Consider the following 21,312-nt stretch of genomic DNA (forward strand, 5'->3'; position numbering starts at 1 on the left):
TTTAGAGCTGAGTTAAACATGTTAATTAAAACACATTTCACCAGCTACTTATAAAATTAAGCACTATTTTGTTTGATGTTGGTAGAAATGGGAAATTTGGAGTGATGTCTATTGCTACAGCTGTTTGCAGTCTTTATATAATGCCAGATGTGAGTTTCATGTATCTGCATTTTCTGTTCTCCTGTGAGTCACAACTGATCAAACATGCAAAAGCATAATAAGAGGATGACTGGACAAGATTATGATGCAGGGAATTGTTCAAGACATTCATAAATTGCTGCATAACCACACACACAGAGAAGCAAAATTTATTGTAATGTCACAGATAAGCAAAACCATGTATAGCTACAATGAATTAAAATAAAAGCATATCAGTTGTAGAAAATGCCTTTGACATATCTTAACTGATGGTCTTTGGATGGATGTAATGCTAAAACACACACGAAATTAGGTATGAGTGTTTTATCAAACCTAGGGGTGATAAACCAGTAATGTAAAATCAAACATAAGTTTCCACAGATTTGTTTTTATTGAATTATCTTCAAATAGATGAGCTCTGCTATGAAATACAGATGCTAGAAGGAGTAGTTGTGTATTTAAATGTAGCTGAATTGCTAAACAAGTGTGTTGGTAAAAGCTGCTGAAGCATCAGCCATATTTTGCTTTTTCTGTTGCCAGAGCCAATCTGCGAATGTTTGCTATGCAACCAGCTGCTGCCTCCTGCAGAGTGTCATCTGTAGAGCCTACCATGGCCAGTAGGAGCTAGCAAAAACACAGAGGAGAAAAAACCAAATCAGTGGGTTTTTTTAACACATAACTAACTTCTGTTTCATAACATTAAAATCATACCTAGAACAACTGCATTCATTAACCCACACGTCTGATAAATAAAGTACTTACAGTCATATTAACAACACTGGGTTATACATATGCATGTATCTACCACATGTATAATTTTGTATGCATTTATCTATTAACATCCACATAAAAGAGCAATGCATTATATTTTATCATATTTTTACCTGTGAATTGATATTTTCATGTCTTTTTTTCTGGTCATTGCACTATGTCTATTTATTGGTTGTGACTTGTATTTCTGCTATTGTAAGGAGAAATTGCACATGCTTTATGTGACTCACATGAGTCACAATTTTCCCTCCAAAGGTACATGCTCAATATTTTTAATAGACAAAGCCATGCTGCTTTTTTTTTTTTTTTTTTGGGTCTTGATCATGAAACTGGATTCATGTGATGGACCTTTGTGTCGCATTGATTGCAGTAGGTTTCTTTATTGTCACAGCTAACTACTCATGTTAAACATCTTGAGGGATATGGATCTGGGCATATCAGTCTTAAATGTCCACATGTAAAAGTGAAAAACAAAAGCTCAAGAAAGGCACCAAACTTTTGGAGTTGATTCAGCTTTTCAGTCATCCTTTACTCTGGAAGTCATTCAAATTTTTCAGTGGAAATTCCCTGGGAGTAAGGTACTGTTCAACATGAGTATGACACAAGACAGGCCTTGGTGATAAAACATTTTTATATATCAAAAAACCATTAATAATGGGCTTTGGATCTCACTTCAGTGTGTTGCAAGTCTGTGATGCAACTACAAGTTCAATATAGTTGGAAAAGAGAAGACTCTTGCTTAGCTTAAATCAGCTCCACACAACCCCCAGCTTTCTGAAAATTTGCCAGGCTTAATGTGCGTTCAGGTATTTTGAAGCTCAGACAGCTCTAATTAAAACCTGTATTTTCAGTCTGCAATACTTAGGAATCTGTATTCACCCAAACAATGTTGAGTTAAACCACAGAGAAATCTGTTATCACTCAACTCTGGTGCATATTTTTCATACAGCTAAAATATTACACAAAATTATGAACTGCTAAATATAAAAGCATAAATTGAATGCAGACATCAAATTCATATGCTACCTTTTCCTAACCTTCCAGCAGTCGTGAGGCATGGGCCACAGCTGCACACATATGGCATTTACTTAGAGAGATCAAAGCATTTTGTACTTGAGGAAGTATTTGTGTTAGCCAAATGTACAAAACAAGCATCTTTCCAGTCACCTTTCACCCTTTGACCCCTACATTCAACATGTAAGAGTGCCTGTGATAAGCCTGAATTATGTCAGAAACAGTATTATCAATTAAGCATCAATGATAATTCTTTCTAGGAATCCTTCCTCTTAAAAATTTCCATTCCTGTAATCAGCTATCTAGGTCCAAGTAACTAGGTAGGACTCTTAAAATATGAACCCTTATGAAAGGATAGGCTGGAGTTAAAATGACATGAGAAGAAATGATAGCAGAAAGTTTTATGTTTCTATACATTATTTGTGTGCAAAACCTGGGCCAGGCTCAGCAACCACAGAAGTCAGTGGAAGGTTCACCACTGACTTCAAATGGACATAAGACCAAGGAAACCACAGGTCCACCTGTAATGATGAAGCAGCTCTACAAAGCACAAAGACCAGAACACAAGCTTATCAAATGCTTCACTTATATTTTTTTCTTTAGCAACACTGCTGGATGAAGATCCTCTTTGCCATTTGTCAAGATTTCATTTCTCATCACCTCAAATTACCACATGATTCTTCAGGTGCCTCACAAGTTTCTTGTGCAACTAACAGAAGAAAACTGCTATAGATCCTTCATATCCCTGACTCAAACCCAAAAATATATATGCACATGCCGTGCATATGGCGGTTTTGGTAAAGCTCTAGGTTTTAAATTTGGGGGCAAGGAAACCATATGCCTTATGTGATTATTCACTGCATCTTCACAGATCTAATAGCAAGGCTTTTTCAGTGTAGTGAGTGTGGAACTCAAACATCTATAATAATTTCAGATAAGACTTGTATCTATGTGCAAGAGCAGATGTTCATCAAATATAGAGTTTTGGAGATACATTATCTAGTAGGAACATAGGAAAAAACAAAAATTGACCTTTGCCTTTGTTATGACTACATGTTAGGTAGGATTCGATTCAAGGTTAATTATCTCTTATTTTAGCCATAATTTCTTTCTAGACTCAAAAGACATAGAAGAATTGGTATTTTCTGTCACTTTCCACAGAGAACTCAACATTAAGGAATGATAATAGCTGTAGGGGAGGGTCCATGCTCTTTACTGCAGGTGTGTTTTGGAAAATCAGGGTGAGGCACCAAAGAACAGAATCTTACATGAAACTGGTACAAAAGACCCAAATAGATGCCAAAGAACTAACGGTACATATGCAACCAATGCAAACACCGGTTTTTACAAAGGTATCAAATACTGATTTTTTCCTTCTGTGTTCAGGGGATCACAGATCAGTTTCTCTCTAATTTGCTTCTAAATCACTTGCCAGTGGTAACATCTGCAAGAACTGCCACGTCATACAAAATCCAGTACTACACCGTGTCTCAGGATTTTCACTGTGAGACTTCAAAGCACTATTTTTGGAAACACTGCCCAATACAGTAGCTGCCTGTAAGGACTGTGGATATACAGCAACATTTGTCAGTTAACCTACTCCTTTTGTACTAACAAAAAGACAGCTGAAGAGAAGATTATAAAAAATGTAAAATATTTCAATAGAAGTAGGTAATTCTGTATTTAGAAATCTAGCTTTGAAGATTTTTATATAAATCCTGCCTTTAATGAAATAAAATTTATTCCTTTTTTAATAAACCAAGACATTTTTAAGTCTTTCACCTCCTGATTATCACTCCTTGACCCTTTCATGGGTTCAGTTCCATTCACTGGCAATTTGGGTCATTCAATTCAGGTATGGAAATGCATTCATAGATAGTATATACAAACTACGCACACGTATTAGGTATATTTGACAAGTCCAAGAAATCTTTTTCCTTTTTCCTTTTCTTTTATTCCAATGTACTATATGCAATATGACATGCCATTTTTCTTGATATAATACCCTTGAACTTCATGTATCCCTTTCCTTTACTGTTCAGGTATTGTTTTCTGACACATGTAAATGTTAACAGATGTGAGAAGCAGTAAAAAAAGCATGTGGTATAAATGCTTCTTTCTGGCACACAAAAGGCACTTTCCATAGACAGAGAAAGCATTTGCAGCACCATGTAGCCTTCATTTTCTGTTGGCAGGTATCTATATTCCAAGGCTAGAGTCCAATATTTTTGCACAGTTTGCACGTCATACCAGTAAATAAGCACAAATACAAGCTGTTTGGAGAATGTACAGGGCATATGTAGCATTTCTGGAATCCAAAAGCAATGCACAGCCAAATCATTTAAATATTCAGAACAATTAAGATTTTGCTATTACTACCCCAGAATTGTGACACTATATTATGACAACACAATCACAGAGTAGTTCAGAACAGAGGGGCTCTCAGGAGATCTCTAGCCTAGGGTCATGCTCAAAGCAGAGTCAGATATGAGGTTCGGCGGGGTTGCCCAGAGTTTTTAAGTCTGATTGTGAAAAACTTCAAGAATAGAGATGGCACAACATCTTTGGCAACCTATTGGAATGTTTGACTGACCTGGTGGAGAAAAAGGTTTTTCCCTGTACCAATTTACTCTTGATTTAGTTTATGCTCATTGGTTCTCATCCTCTTGCCATGCATTGCTGTGAAAACCTAGCTCCACCTTTTTGATGACTGAACCCCCCATAGGAAATGCAAGGCTGCTGTTGAGTCCACCTAAAGCTCTCTCTTCCCCAGGCTCAAAAAGCCCAGTTTCCTTAGGTTCTCCTCACAGAGCAGTGCTTCAGGCTCTGACCATCCTGGTGGTCCTCTGTCGAACGTATTATGGTTTATCCATATCTTTATGGTTTATCCATATATTTATGGTTTATCCATATCTTCCCTACATCGAAGGCCAAAGCTGGGTGCAGAATTCTAGGTGTGATCTAATGAGTGCTAAAGGGGACAATCACTTCCCTCAACCTCAGGCTGTGCTCCTGCTGTAAATCCAGAGTTGTGACTTCTTTGCTGTCAGGACACGCTGCTGGCTAATGTTCTGCTTGTTGTCTACAAAATCTCTATATCCTTTTCAGTGAATCTCCATGCTCCTTAGCATGTCAGTCTCTAGCCTGTATCCCTGCAAACAGTGATGTCTTTCTAGATCTTTTCACTTCTACAAAAGAAGTAGCCCAAGGGGATTTAAAAGCAGAAAAAGCAAAGGTAAGTATTGTACCAACAAAACCTAAATCTGAAAAAATCTCAGATGGTCTCCATGTACTGGTTACAATAACTTAGAATTACTCACTTTCCTTCATCCCAGTCACTGCCGCTTCCAGACTCAGAGAGGGGCAGCAGAAAGCACAGGGTGTCACGTTTACAGGAAGTATAGAGGTTGGCATGGAATAATCTTTAAATAAGGGGTCATGAGATGTGTCCACAACAAGTTTTATAAAACAATGGAAAGTGCAGAACACAGCTATTGGAAAGAGGCTCCCCTGCTCAGACAAAACAGATAAAAGATCAGCCTATTCAATACTCCAGAGTCCTGTGAACGTGGGCGAAAATTATGAATAAAGAATAACTTTATAAAAAATACTTCATGCCCTTTTTGTCCTGGCTTCTTTAGGTTTTCTGCCCTGTAAAACTAATCTTATTTAAATTTTTCTAATCAGAAGGAAATATGGATAAACTCCTTCAACAAGATTCATATCTATACTGGGAAGCCAGTCAGAGTTCACATAGAGCTTAAAATTCCTGGAACTAAAGACATACACTTCAGTACAACATCTTGTAGATTGACATAGCATTTCCAGTTGGTGGTAGAACTTGCCTTTTTTTTTAAATTTAGATTTAGTATCTGGCTTCTTTTACATGCAACATTTCCTGAAGGATGCAAAATTTCTAGCACTGTGATTTTCTAATTGCGTAACACTTCTTTTTCAAAAAAAGACATTTTTCACATGTTTTTTATAAATCTAACCTAAAAGAAAAAAAAAATACTTTAAATAAAAGCATATGGTACAGGCTTATCCAAGAAAGTATCAGTCTAGATCCAGCCAGCATTTTCTAACTTTCAACACCACAGTGCACACTGGAAAATATTAAAGCACCTAGTTAGAGTGTTGTGTTACACATATTCCTATGAAAATACTTCTCATAAAATTAAATTATAAATAATAAAACATACTCCACAATCAAAGCATAATGAAGGTTAAGCTAAGTCACTGTTTCTAAACTAAAATTCAGGCCGATTTCCTGATTTTCCTTTTTCAGCTGAACGAAAGGATAAGACATGTACCATTACCCATACTCTTAAAAAGAAGATGCGCATGTAAGTTCTGGGGTGTTTTGTTTGTTTGGTTGGGTTTTTTTCTCAGGTGGTACAAAGAAAAACAGATTTCAAACTAAAGTCCCATGCACCAGGCAACAATCTGAGCTAGCAGCTGTACAAAATCCAGTATCAAGAAATTCCAATAAAGGCAAAAAATAGGCAAAGCTGACACTCACTGTGCTGATTCCCCCTTGCACAGGGTCCCTCCTCCCTGGGACTAAAGTCACAGCAACGCCTGGTGCAGCCCACTTCACTCATTCTGAACATAAACAGGTGGAACTGAAGCTCGCTGGTTTGGGTGGGAGAAGTTCCGGGAAGATTACACCTGGCTTTTTTTCCTTTCTTGTCTTATTTCTGTCTTTTCTCTCTTCCACAAAACACATCCCTGTTCTGGCAGCCACAGGAAAAACGCAACTTTTTGGAATCACTCAAGAATGGCTGTGGGGTATCAGGAAGTCCAAAGGGCTAAGGTACACCTGGTAGCAGGCTGGCCAGGAACTATATCTTCTTTCTCACCCTTCCCATCCTCCCTCAGAAAGAGTACAGGAGCTGGAAAACCTGTGCACTTCCTCCAAAGAGGTGCAGGACTCCAAATTAGGATGAGAACAGACTTTCCTGCAGTTTTTGTGCACCTAAACCATCTCACCTGTCTCAGGACTTAAGACAGGTGATTTGTCCTTGGCAAGTCATTTTTCTTATGTGACTGCCTGGGAGAAAATGACTGTTGGCAAGATGAATCCCACAAAATGCCAGGAAATGATGGGAAAAAAGAGTAGGGTTTGATAGTCTCTGTGAAATATTCTGAATATTTGATTACTGGTACTTTACCATGAAATGTTTACTATTTCATTAGGATGAACAGTTTCAGTGAGTCACAACTAATTTTACATTATGATAGATTTGAAGCTTAAAATTCTTCTGGGTACAGCTTTATTTTTCCATTTTTCCTACCTGCTGTCTATCCATTTTTGTCTATTTTGTCTAGTTCCCTCCTTTGTTACAACAAACCTGAAAGGCATCTAGGACAAGGGCCATATTTCTTTAGTATCTGAATGGGAACAGCAGTCTTGAAAAGAAATCTCTTGACCACACAATAATAACAACATACAAAATAAGAATATAGTTGTCATATTCTCCAATAAGGTTAAATGTTGCATTGCATAACTTTGGAGACATACATAAAACCTATATGCCTAAAGGGAACCATAATATGGTACACCCACATATACTGGCAAATGTTTATATAGCTGCAAAATATGAATACACTCTACAGCTCTCTCTTCACCTCATCTGTTTTACTGTCTTTTCCTTATACAGTTATTTAGAGAAGGATGACCTCCTTCTCTGCAAAGACACAATAAATGGGCAGAGAACTGTGAATATCACTGACAAGGAGAAAAGCAACAAAATGTCAAATGGTGAAATTAGAATAGTTTAAAAACTGCAAATTTGCAAACCACTTTAAAATACTCTAAGTTTAAAGGTTCTTCCATCTCTATTTGATACTTACAGGATTTCAGAGGAATATTTACAACTATTTCAGGAGTAAACCTAACTGCCTATAAAAATATGCAAAGGTGAAGTAGCTAAATAAAACTAGTAATCAAAATTATTTCTTAAATAAGTTTATCTCTATTTGATACTTACAGGATTTCAGAGGAATATTTACAACTATTTCAGGAGTAAACCTAACTGCCTATAAAAATATGCAAAGGTGAAGTAGCTAAATAAAACTAGTAATCAAAATTATTTCTATTTGTTTAAAAGGTACCATTATATGGAACAAACTGGAGACCTTAAAGGGAGACAGCTTGAATCTCCATTCAGCTGCAAGACGTTTGGTGCAATATTAAGAAAGAATTCAATCATCATGAACATTCCAATACACAAAAAGTCTTACAGGATATGAAATTCATCCCATAAAAAACAATAGGCAGATTTGATAATCCAAAAGTGATGAAACCCAGGGTCTCACAGCATATTTTTATTTGAACCACTTTCTGTATTTTATTTTTATTTCATTGTAGTTTTCAAAAGGAGATTAACATATAAAAAGCTTTTGGTGGCATAGAGAGAATCAAGAACATTTTTTTCAATTTCAATAGAGTGACATTTTAAAATTTTATTTTCCATTTCAATGGAAATTGATTTTAAGATTAAATTATGAGCGTGCTTACTTATTATATGGAATGGACATTCAAAACTGTAAACTTAAGTCATGGATGTCCCTTTCATAGTTTACTTTGGCTCAGTAACATGTTGTGGACTATCCTTCCTTTGTATCATTGCAAGCCTGACCAATCTTTCTTTTTTTATTATTTCCTGCTCCTTTTCAATATTTACTTGCTTTTTTACTCTTTGCTTTCCTTTTGATTTTGCAGGAGCATGACTTTTACCTTTTCTTCTTAAACATTATTGACAAGGTAGTAAAGAAAATTGATAAAGAATTGTTAATTCGGTTTTGTTTCAAATTTTTTAACATTACTATGGGTATAAATACTATAATTTTGTTTATCTCTAGCAATCATATGAAGATCATATGGAAGTTAACCAGGGGAAGTTGCAAATGAACTATCAGCAGCAAGTCAGAGGAAAAAACTGAGGTTTAAGCTGTCCATTAACCCTGACATTCTGAAGGGTTCTGCCTGATTTCCCAGCAATGCTCTGAAAACATGATGTGACTTTTTTTCTTTTGGTTTGTCTGATATTCCTGAAATGCACTCTTACCTATTCCATCTTTGAAACTAACACTGAACTGCAGTAAAGAGACACTGTATTTTCCAGATTTTTGACAAATGTTACAATTTTTACAATTTTACAAATTTTACAATGTTTCTCTCAAGTGCATCTTATCCTGAGAGGAATCTGAGGACATAATCTGACTGTAACAATATTTTAAAAGTATGTTAGATCTACTGGTATGCGTGAACTGACTTCAAACTCTCTTCTTCAATTGAAAGCACTGATTTTGATCTCTAAAGTTAATATAGCTTTAAGTCCAATGCTCTAAGGGTCGGTCTCGCTTCCTACATATGATCATTATAATCAAAACCAGTGAGGTGCTTTTGCTAGTAAACCTTACATATCAAAGTCTGGGGATAAAAGCAGGAGGTTCTCCCTGTGAATTTGTACAATAGCATTTATTCGAAATAAGTAGCCAGCACATTTTAAAGCTGGGTTTTTTGTGGCACACAAGAAGACTGTTCTATAGTCTTACATTTTAAGATGTGGGGGTGGCAACAGTGCATACATTTACATAAAATGGAAGATGAGTGGTACTGTTCAACATATAATCTGATTTTAGACTAGTAAATGTACTAGAAAATGTTGAATTAGAACACAGGGTAAATAAATGTATAGATGGTATGAACACAGACCAGCTTCAGTCATACAACTATGAAACTGAATGTGATGAAGCAAGAAAAGGTCTGGGGCTGTTAATGGACAAGAGTACATGTATAGTCCACATGTTCATTCATACTAGTAAGTCTAAATTTTCGTAATATTAGAAAATTAAATGTATGCTACCATTTATTTCTCAAGATTCTCAAACAGCTTTTTTTTTGCTATTAGAGAAGACCAAATTATTTTATATTAAGGAGTCATCTTCCTATAATAGATGCAAATTTATTTATGAACAGTTTGGTCAGTTGTCATAAAATATATTTACAAGTGCTGGAAATTTGTGTGCTTTTAAAAAGTCTGTGTTGTGGAAAAACATTACCATGTACACTTATTGTGACAGATAAATGCTTTGGTTTTTAGGTGACTGAAACCAAGGGAGTTGCTTGAATTAGCATTCCAATCAGGCCATATTCAACCAAAGTATTTGTGATTTGCATACAGTTATTTAGAGGGGAGTTAGATAGTTTTTCCAAAATAAGCAAAATGTCTCTCCAAAGCCATTCAAGGACTCTGGCCACAAGGTGCTTGAACGGCTGCTGGCTTTTAGAAGCTTTGTGAGATCAGAGACTTTTAAAAATACTGTGTTGCATGCAAACTAGCAAGCAATAATACCTGTCTGACTTTTATATGTCAGAAATATTAGAGACCTTTATCTGCTTCCTTTCCTCTCTAAATATGTAACTATGAAGTAGGAAACGAAAAATCAATTAATAAAATTTAAATTTAAAGCTTTTCTCTGATTAGAACAAAAGCCTGTTCCTCATTTTTTTTATTAACTTCTCAACTTCAATTCCAAGCTTCAGGTTTTGGAAATGTTTTTGGCTTATTCATTAGTTTGAGCTCTTTTAGTTCTATAAAAAGAAAGTTATAGTTGTGCTTGGGCAAGTGGAGGTTGTACCACATGCATAAAAGCTCTGCTAAAGCTGGTTAAAGCATGCGGGGGAAGATGTGAACATTAATTTTCTAAAACCATGCAACTCTGTGCTTTAACACAGGAGATAAAAAACCATGTGAACCTTCTACCTGAATGTTACTGCAAAAGGTAAAAAGAATCATGATCAAACCTGTTGTGGTGGTTCCTTTGTCTCTCAGGTAGGATGAAATGGTTGGAGCTAACCAGCTACCCAAGATATCATTTCACAATGCTAATGCAAGCACAAGAATATTACTGACCACGTGTTGGGCAATCTTGGGTGAGTATGTCTGAGGCATGTTGTCACCTAAATAAAACAGTATGTGGAAGATGATTTAAGAGAAAGTACTGCTCCCACACGGGGAATGTGCTCTCTGCTTCATCAGCTCCCCACTCAAACAGGCTACTTTCTCATTTAAACAGCACATCATGGGTTTGACTCATGATGACAATTAAGGAACTTAACATCCTTCTCTGAACAGAAGTATCTTTATGCAGAATATTGTAAATTTTGTGAAAGAGTGGTTTCTCAAAATACAATTCTCTCATATGCATTTCTGATGCAGAAGAATTAAACAGACAATCGGTTTCTTCCCCCACACTCCAGGATGTCAACAAAAATTTAAGGATAAATAACACCTACATATAACTGCAAATTTCATGAGGATTCTTGGATTATGAGACCAAGAGCAGAAAGATTAACAGAAACAGCCTGATCAATCAGAAGCCAAGTCAGGGCTTCATAGTGTCCCTAACTGTATCTTACACTGAAAATTTTTCTGTCCAAATTGTTTGCAAGGACTTCATTGCTTCAGCCAAACATTTTCAGTCCTAACCAATAGTTACTGGCACTCTGCATCTGATGTACATGTAGTGTGCAAAACTGTTCAGTGTAGTAAGTCTATGAAAGGGGAAAACTTTGCACTGAGCTGTGATGTATTTGCACAGGACATTTGACCTCTACGGTTCTGCACCGTGAACTGCAGTCTGCAATTGTCTTTCTTTGCACTCATCACAGTGTCACAGAGTATTGCCAGAAGTTTGTGACATCACCATTTACTGCCCTTCCCATTACCATTTATGAAGATCTTTTGGCTCCAAAACTTCATCCTAATTTCTAAACTTTGATTCCTGAGTTTTAAGCAGTTATTTATCCTCTTTAGGACTCTCCCTTCTCATCACATCGTATTTTAACTTCTTTAACAGTTTTTGGTGAAGGGTGCTGCTCAATGCTTTCTTAAAATCCAAGCATGGTCAATTCCACCTTTCCAAACAGCAACAGGAATATTGCACACCAATGGAGTAATCAACTGATGGAAAGACAAAATGCTTTGAGAAGCAAAAGACTAATAAAATATTCTCTACACCATGAATGTTCAGCAAACCCAGTGCCAAAGTATGATGGACTTTTTGTCAATATATACACACTCCCTGAGCCTATAATGCCTCTGGAGTCCAACAATCATGTCTCTCTGGAATTCTGAGAAGGAGTGAATCCAGTCTAATGAATGTTGTATTTGTGCAGATTGTACAGATACAATGTAAGAGATACCAAGAACAAATAAACCTGGATTCATCCCACATACCTGTGGTCAGGGTGGACAGTAGACAAGAATGGGTGAAGGACAGGACCTTTAGAGAGGCAATTTCGATTTTAGGTGTTCTAAAGAACTTCTTGATATTTTAAACTTTTTTCTAATTCCACAGAGACCTAATTATGTATCTTATCCTAGTATTTGGAACTGTCATACCTGTACAGCAGTATGGAAGCACGTTTAGGAGTTGCTGCTTTATCAATCCAATGTCATGGAAAAGTTTTTTTATTTTTATCTATACCTTCAATACAAATGCAATGAGTAGACTAGAATCAGCCTAAAGGCACCTTCTATCTAGCTTTACAGCTCCCCTAAATCAAAAGGTAACATGTAATTCACAGTGTATCAGACTCTAATTAAAAAGTGTTACTGGCTAATAATATTCTCTCACTTTAACATTACATTCTTTTCTTCAAATCTTCCAGAGGTGAAGAATTATCATAAACCATGGCAAGAAATTCTGCACTGACTAGTAGCTGACAAATACAGCCAATAATTACTCTTAGAGATAAAAGCAAAATTAATTAAAATCAAATTTTCAATGAAATTAAATCACATGAACCTTCACTTATAGTCCAGGAGAAGATACATTTTAGCTTTCAAATGCAATTGATTGTAAAATGAGCATAATTGCATCAGCAATTCATATCCTGTCCCTGCCCTCACTCAAGTCAGGACAGAATTCTCATCAGGCTCGTGCTGCCCGGCAGCCAGGTCTTCAGATTTGATGCCAAAGTAGAGAACAGTGACCAGGAATTAATATTAGAGTCCATTCCCTAATCCACACACTGCAAATGGGCTTTTCCTTAGCATCTTTCCCTTGAAAGTGGTATCAATAAGTTGTCCTTATCACTTAAAAGATACCAGAGAGTGTGCTTTGCAATGGCAATATAAGAAAGATTACAATGAGTAGGGCTTGAAGCCAAACTGAACTGAGTGATTGATTCTACAGGAAGAGCTTTGTTCTTGGTATTTTTTATGTTCAGATTCTTTGAATAGCTCCTTACATACAAGGAAACTATTTTTGATCAGCTGAATGTCAAAAATAATTACCTGGCATTCTGTCTTTACACATTAAACCCAGTATCTCTTAATTAAAAAACTAATTTTATATCTGACAGTTCAGCTAAGATACTATTCCATAAACATAAAAATATTTTAATGCTCTTCTTTCTTATGATTGCCAAATTAGAAAGAAATGATTCACACAGTCACAAGGATAAGACTGGTGCAGGGAGCTAAACAATTGCAAGAAGCTGCTCTGTGTATTTCTGTGGTTTGGAAATAGCGCCAAGTCAGAAGGAAAAGACATTCTCTGCATTTTCTAAAGCAAGATAAATACAGAAAAGAAATATAGATGAAAGATGGAACTGCTATCTGCAGATTCTGCCAGATTCCTTGGCTTTTTGGCACACCTATTGAAGCTGGCAGACTTAGCCAGTAGCAATCTTTTCCATTAAAAGGAGCAGCATATATTTTGATTTAACATACTTTGTTTGTGCATTTTGAAGCTTCAAAAATGTCTATTTAAATTTTTTTAATGATTCCTTCTGCACAGTTGGCTGCAATTGCCCTTATTTGAAATGGCTCATTTATCACTAAAAGAGCTGCAGGGCACAGCTACTGTTAAACAGCTCCAACAAATGTACAGCTTAGTGGGACAAGCTTCTTTTTATAAGACTAAAAGATGTTTAAAATGTGCCAAGAGGAGCTTTATGCCAGCCTCTAGGTTTGTTATCCAAATGTTACAAAATTAGAGATCTCCTGAAGCACAGAGTTTGGGCAAAAATAAGCTGATCTCCCTTAGGCTGCTGTTTTCTCCTATCCACAATCAGCCAGATTTTAACAGAACACTTGTTACATATCATAAACTTCAGTAATGTGAAATTTTGAAAAAGTAATCTAAAGTCTGAGGCTTAATCTATACTAAAGCCAAACTTCATTACCTTTGCCAATGGTGCAAAAGCAAAATGTTTTACATAAAAGTACCCTTACTTTATGAATGGTGACATTTTGCTCATTATGAAGGTAGAAGAGCTACTGGCTCCTGCTTTCTGAAGCTAAAGCTGTAAGCAAAATGTTTAAAGCAACCTGGCAGTTGCCAACGCAATGGAAACTGGTGTAACACTGTCAATTTACATTAATCCTTCTGAAATGGAACAAAACACGACAGTATGTGACTTAGTTTATGGAATCTCTTATATCCAAGATGTAAGTGTGATGTGATCGATACATTTGTGGGTAAAGGGATTTAGCATATTTTTGGTAGACAACAGACATGCAGAAATTTTGGAATCTAGTGCCCTCTTTCTTGATGTCCAAGAACTGTAACAACTGTTATAAAAAGCAACAGGCATCAGCTTGGAGTATGTGCCAGACACGCCGTATCTCCAGCCTGAACTGTGGAGCCTGAGCAGAGCAAACCATTACAGTTACAAAGGGGGTTTTCCTAAACATAAAATTACAACAAAAAAATGTACATTGCAAATAAATACTACTATACCCCAAAAGTATTATTGCATAGATATTACATTAAATACTTTGGATTGATTTATAAAGATATATTAAACCTTGCTTTATAATGTAAAACTCCATATTGTGTATTTATTGTCCTCATCAAAGGACCCCACAAGAAAACAATCAAACCTGCTGCCAAATTCTCCTAAAGAAGTGGGTGCCAGTGCTTTTCTATTTCATTTTCTATACTCCAGATAAATATAGTATGTGATAACAGGTTGGGTTTAGAATGTTTTCAGTAGAAATTACTAGTAATTGTCTTCCACATTTTGTAATTCACATCTATTTATTTCACAAAGATGGTCTTATGAAAGTCTTTGAACATAAAAAAGTTAGCCAAAACTTCTTGTAGGAATTTATGACTTTAGCAAACAATGACCAGTTTTCTGGAAGCTCTGCACAATAAATTACAGAAGCTGTATTTTTTAACACAGTCATTATAAAAACCTTCCAAATATGAAATCTACATTTCACAATAACTTTCAGAAATAGTGGTTAAACAAACGGATTTTATATCTTGGAGTATCACAAGGGAATAGAAGAGCCTAACCTTTCTGCCACTAAGAACTGAACTCAAAAAGCACAGATACCTCATATTATCTCCACACAGGATTCAGAAGATAGATTATAGCTGTTATGCCTTCTTTGCCAAATAAACCAAAACCAATCTACCAACAAGCCCCAGCTTAACACATCCATGGTCTCCCCACCTCCCTTTCCATGCATTTCTTGAGGCTATACCCTGATGAAAAGACAATTAAAAAAAACCTAAAAGGTATGATTATACAAATTAAGTTCGATTCTTAGAGCATGAGTGTCTTCTTTGCCAACTTTATTGTACCAAGCAGTTGAAACTTACTTTTCAGCATTCCTGGTGATGTTCTTATAAGCTACCACACCTGATATTCCAGAAGACATCCATTAGTATTTTTTAACATAAGAAAACATAAGAGCACTTCCATGTTGGGCAAATAATAGAATAAACCAGACCATGGAGTAAGGCTAAAAGTCAGTTCTATGCATGGGTAGGCTGGAGAGACACTTTCAACAGTAAAAAATATCAGAACATGAACAAAACCTCTGATCACCTGCATTTCAGGTATGTACATTAATCATTAGCCCAAAATAATTAGTTCTATACGTACAATGGAACAAGAACAGGAGAAAATTAACTTTTTCATAGTGCAGCACAGAAATACATCTTTAAATTAATTTGGAAAATAAAAGCTGTTCAGAACAATGCAAAGCTAAACAGAGACTAATTTACTTCGACTTCATGTAGCCTTCAGCACAGGCACACACATGCAAAACCCTGACAACAGCACCAGTTATGGTTCCCATATGGTGTGAGTGCCTTAAAGTCTGGGTGACTGGCTCCTCTCCAGTGGTTCTAGATTTTTACAAAAAGTTTACAGTCAGTATTCATTATTTGTATTTTACTTAAGATGACTGAATGGCAGTTATGAATTAGAAGTTTTAAAAATGTATCCTGGTTTGCTTGAAGTATCAAATATGAACACATAAACATTTTTCTAGCAGTTCTGTTTGTTCATCTCCATGTTCTTGTGTGTTACATTTAAATTGAAAGTTTTCTGGAGTCATCTGCTTCTCATGCAAGTACACATCATTCCCTAGCAAAGTGAACCCCTTATCTGTGATCAGTACCTTTAAGAATCATCACAGTACACAGAAAAAAATAAATAAAAAATTAATAACTTTACTATTTCTTAGCTAATTAGTTCAGAATTCAGGCAGAAATTTAAAGTCAAAACATCAAGGGATCCTTGTATAAGATACTGGCAATCACCTCAATGGGACGATCTCCTTAAATGTTTTATAATATTTCTGTACCATCTGCTTGGGTACCTGTAAAGGTAGAATTTCCTTGGCAGGCAGAACAGGCATTTTTTAGCTTCACCCTTTACAATCCAAGCCACTGGTATTCTTTTCACAGACCTTAATAAACTTGTGTCTCTATAATTCAAAAGTATTTACCACTTTCTCAGCCAGTAAACTCCTTCAGTTTTCTAATGAATCTTATCTCTGCCAAAGCTGCAGTCCTCTACTGTGGAAAGGCAATATTTTGTTTTAAAGGCATTTAAAGGCATAAAGAAGAGTTACTGTGTTGGTCTCTGAATATCTTGTGGCTGCTTTTGAATTGTGAATTATTCTTTCGAAAATGAGAGCTAAGTCATTTGACATTTATAAAGTATTTTGACAAAAATTAAAATCTTACATGACAATGTCTAAATTCACTGGTGATTTTTTTACTCCTGTGCATGAAGGTTTAACCTGTGGATCCATTTCCAGAAAGACATGAAAATCAAAGTAGAAAATTGACCAAATACAAACTTTGAGGGAAATACTGTGGCCAAACAGAATAAAGAAAATCTCTGATGTTCTAACAGAGCTTACATAGAAAAAGGGAAGTTATTTTACCTGATTTAAGTATTCATACAGATATTACTGGAATACTGAATTTTATTCTGAAGTATGTCACAATTTAGTCCAAAAAGGAAGTTCAAAAATAAAAAATTCAGAACTGACACAAAATATAGTTAAAGAATTCAAAAGACAGAAATTCCATCAGCGATTACACTTGCCTAGCTAATTAAAAAATATGACAATGAGACAAGCAATTTAATTTTTTTCAAGAAGAATGTATATGAGAATGGAAGTTATGCAGGGCTTGTCAGTTTACCAAGCAAAAGCATCATACATGTAATTGCATAAGATAAAGCTAGACAAACCTTAGGCTACAAATAAGGTGCAAATGTTTTTATGGGGAAGGTATTTAACTACTGGAACAAGTTATGATGTCTCTGGTGGATTTTCCATTGCTGGAATTTTTTAAGTAAAGAGTCAGTGTTTTTCTAAAAGATATACTCTATTCCAAACAGAAAAAAATGAAGCAATGTCTCTGGTTTGCATGAGCAAGGCTAGTCAGACTCAGTCATTAAAATGATCCTTCCAGTATTATAATGTACAGACCTACAAGTATGTCATGTGAGAATAGTGTCCAGTTTACCAGACTATAATCTTATTTGGCCTTTTGAAATATTGGCATATTACCTCTCTTCCAGCCCTGCAACTTCCCCTGTACCACAAGCTTGCTGAAAATCAACATCCAGGAGGATATTAATTTAAATTCAGCTGTCTGAAAGCTAGCTGTTTAGTCTGAGCTAGTCACCTAGGTTCTTTCTACATTCAGTGGAGAAAATTAGACACTTTCATGAGTCTATTCCTTGCAAATATCTTGGGCATCTATTTTCAGCTGGGATAAGTCTGCAGGTGTCTCTCTCTTTCCATTGCCTACAGAAGGTGTCTTAGTTTAGACTACTTTAAACTCCATTCCTAAAAGTGGCCAAAGTTAGATGAAAGGAATCCATCCTTAATACTCCAAAGATCTCTTTCAAAATCCTTGGATTCAAGTTAGTTAGATCCACTAATTTAAAACATCTGGCATTATTAGATCATACTCAAAGTGTTCTTCAGTTACGGCTGGGCAGATTGAGTTTCATCACCATCATAGCATATAAATTCAACTCATCTGTATTCTTCTAGGAAAAGAAAAATCAGTATTTTTAATAGCTCTTTCTTATTGCACTGTTATTCAGAATTCTGTAATTCCTATCTAATAATGAAATGGACTGTATGCTCATTTTTAAAAGTTCTCCACTGCCTTGGAAGGGATTCACCCCATTAAACATAGATACCTACAGCATAGATGTGCAGCTCTAACCTTTGAACCTACACTGTCTTTACAGCCAAAGGAGACCAGAAAATTTTGCCAGTAGAAACCAAGGTGCCTTATCTTTGCATAAATGTCCAAATTAAAAGAGATGAAACGCTAAAAATCTATTCTTCTTCCTTGACTATTGTAAGAATTGGGATGACTATTTCAGTTTGGCATGTGCACTGTGTAAACATTTAAAGTTAAGATGAATTACTAATTTGATTAATTTTGTTCTTCCACAGCCTGACTTTGGCTGCTTATTTTCTCTTGTTCTTACTTTTTTCATTACTTTAATAATCTCCTCAGAGACTTCTCAGTCTCATTAGCATCATAATAAAAGACTGGCCTCAACCCTGTAGATGATGAAGCCATTCAAACTTCCTAGACCTTTTTTACACAGAAATCATCATCATCATCATCATCATCATCATCATCATCATCATCATCATCATCATCACCATCATCATCATCATCATCACTATCATCCACAAAACCAAATCCTTTATATCACTTACAAAGTCAGAAATTAACTTCTGCAATAGCAGAAATTAACTTCCGTAAGAGATTATCTTTCACCTTCCATCATTTGTGAAGGAAGAATGACCAGGAATAATCAGCTGCATGTTTTTCACACATATATACTTTGAATTTTTTTAATACCTGAAGCCTTTCAGAAGGTATATTATGAGCAGTTGCATGGGTGCCTGTCCTATCACACTCCCATCCTCACTCACTCACTTCAGAAACAATCCAAATCTACAGCTTGCCAACATAAGCAAGAAAAAGAGTGACTGTAGCACAGAGTAGCATTGTATTATCTTGACATGGTCTGTAGGAAAATGATTTAAATACTTTTTGGCATCTTCTGATTACTTTACTTCTTCCTTTAAAACATGTTTACACTCATCTTTTCACTACTAAAGTAACTGCACTTCCTTAGTCTCCCATTTCCTCCCCAGTCGTTTTACAATTTGTCTTACAAGGGCCTCCCTTGTAATAAACCTGTACTCTTTAGCTCACAGTTAGACTTCTTTTTCATGTACAAGCTTGATTGTTCTAAGTTTTCAGCAGCAGGCAAATACAGGTGGACATCATTGTTTCTCTGCAATAGCTTTAAGGGAAATGTTCTACTGTTTCCATGAGTGGTGATGGCTTGGTGCTGTTTCAGTTGCCTGTGAACTTTCCTATTTCTCTTCTCTTATTTTCTCTATAATGGTCACAGACTCAAAGTATAAAGAATGTTGCCTGATATTCCTGTTTATCTCAGCTGTAAACTGCCAAACCCCCACGGGGTTTCTCTTCCTCCTTGGTTTCTGGAAGACTGTCTCCAATCTTGAATGCAAATTGACACCTGTTCCTCACTCTGATGTCTATCAATTTATCTTGATGTCTAGTGTCCCACAAGTCATTACTGCATCTTTGAAAATGCAAATCTATTTTCCAGCACAGCCATGAGTTTTTACTTGAGAAAGAGGAAATATGTTCTGGTGTTTGGTAGAAAGAAAACATTTATTCATCTGTCACAGGTCATAACCATTGTTCCATTCCCGGTCATAAGAACATTGATTGTTGAACTGAACATAAAAGAATAACTTCATAAACTGCCTTTCTAAACTTCCTCCAAAATCCCTGTCTCCTTGGAATTTCACATGGCAGCTGACATACACCAGTGACTTCCCACAATTTCTATCATATAGACCCACTTGACAAAAGTAAATGTATTTTGGGTGCAGTTACAAATAGGTGAAAATATCCAACACTGGTTCTGTCTCACTGTTGTTTTGTGATTCGCAAAAAACGTTTGAAGCAGTAGCAAAATGTGAAATACAACCTTCTGATTGGAATTATTTTCTGTTTATAATTTTATTACTAGTTTCCTGGACAAAAACATGTATATACACATTGAATAGGGAATGGTCAGAAAGTCTAATGCTTTGAGAAAGTCTCTGACTGACTGTTAAAGCACTCAGCAACTGTGTCATTCACACAGGCTAAATGTTTCCCTGAAGCATCACACATTCTTTGTATGTGAACACAGCACATGAACATGTGCTGGAGAACACCTGGGATTAGGCAACCCATTTGCAACTACAGAGGCTGCGACATTAATCCAACTGTGCATGATCACTGAAACACCAGATATCTGGTAAAAGATGAAAAAAAATCAAACTAATCCAAACAAGTTTCCTAGAAAAAATATGATTGTTCCTGGAATAACCTGCACATAACAACCTCTATATAAATACAAAGTATGCTTTCAGTCAACTATTCACTGGAGAGGCTAGAAGAATGGAGACACCCAGGCATTCTGTCATTACTGTGAACCACTGAGCAAAGATATGCAATGGCACAGACAGAGTGCTGCAACTGCTGTCTCGTTCGTGCTGGGCAGACCAACTGAGCAGACCAGGCAAGACTCAGCCCTGTACTGACTCGTGCATTTCTGGAATTAAATCTAGACCCACGCCCCGTGCCATCTGGGAATGCCCATCTAGCCTTTCTGAAACTCCAGTTATTGGTTCTTGATGGCAATTCCACTAGTGCCAGCAAGGCAGTCAAGCTCTGAAGTGTTGGTGGATTGGTCATCTGTGCCCTGAGCTGTCATGGTGCATGTGTTGATTTGCTCCATGATCTGCTCAGCTCTGGCAACACAGAACAAAAGCACTTGGACTAGCACATCTGGAAAATCCAGAATATTGTGAATAATAAAAAAATATTTTAAAATTGTTATATTTTTCTGTACATCCCTATTTATCTGGAAGTACAAATTAATGTTTTTTATTAGTCCAAACACATTAATTAAGACTGAAAAACAAAGGTGAACCTAGAGTAAGGTAGAATGACTCTAAATGTGCATCATTAGAATCAATGTGGTGC

The 21,312-nt window shown here is 36.1% G+C and overlaps 1 protein-coding gene across 1 annotated transcript in view; it reads right to left on the reverse strand.

Moving 5' to 3' along the window:
* Positions 1 to 317: 317 nt before the first annotated feature.
* ODAD2 (outer dynein arm docking complex subunit 2) overlaps positions 318 to 21,312 on the reverse strand; it is a 66,610-nt gene continuing 45,615 nt past the window's right edge. Inside the window, exon 14 of the mRNA XM_039709809.1 lies at positions 318 to 762. Within this exon, the coding sequence (XP_039565743.1) occupies positions 649 to 762 (114 nt within the window). The 3' untranslated portion in view covers positions 318 to 648. The remainder of the gene's footprint in view (positions 763 to 21,312) is intronic.

The sequence above is a fragment of the Passer montanus genome, unplaced genomic scaffold (genome assembly GCF_014805655.1).
Source record: "Passer montanus isolate IOZ18808 unplaced genomic scaffold, ASM1480565v1 scaffold10, whole genome shotgun sequence".
NCBI classification, from domain to species: Eukaryota; Metazoa; Chordata; class Aves; order Passeriformes; family Passeridae; genus Passer; species Passer montanus.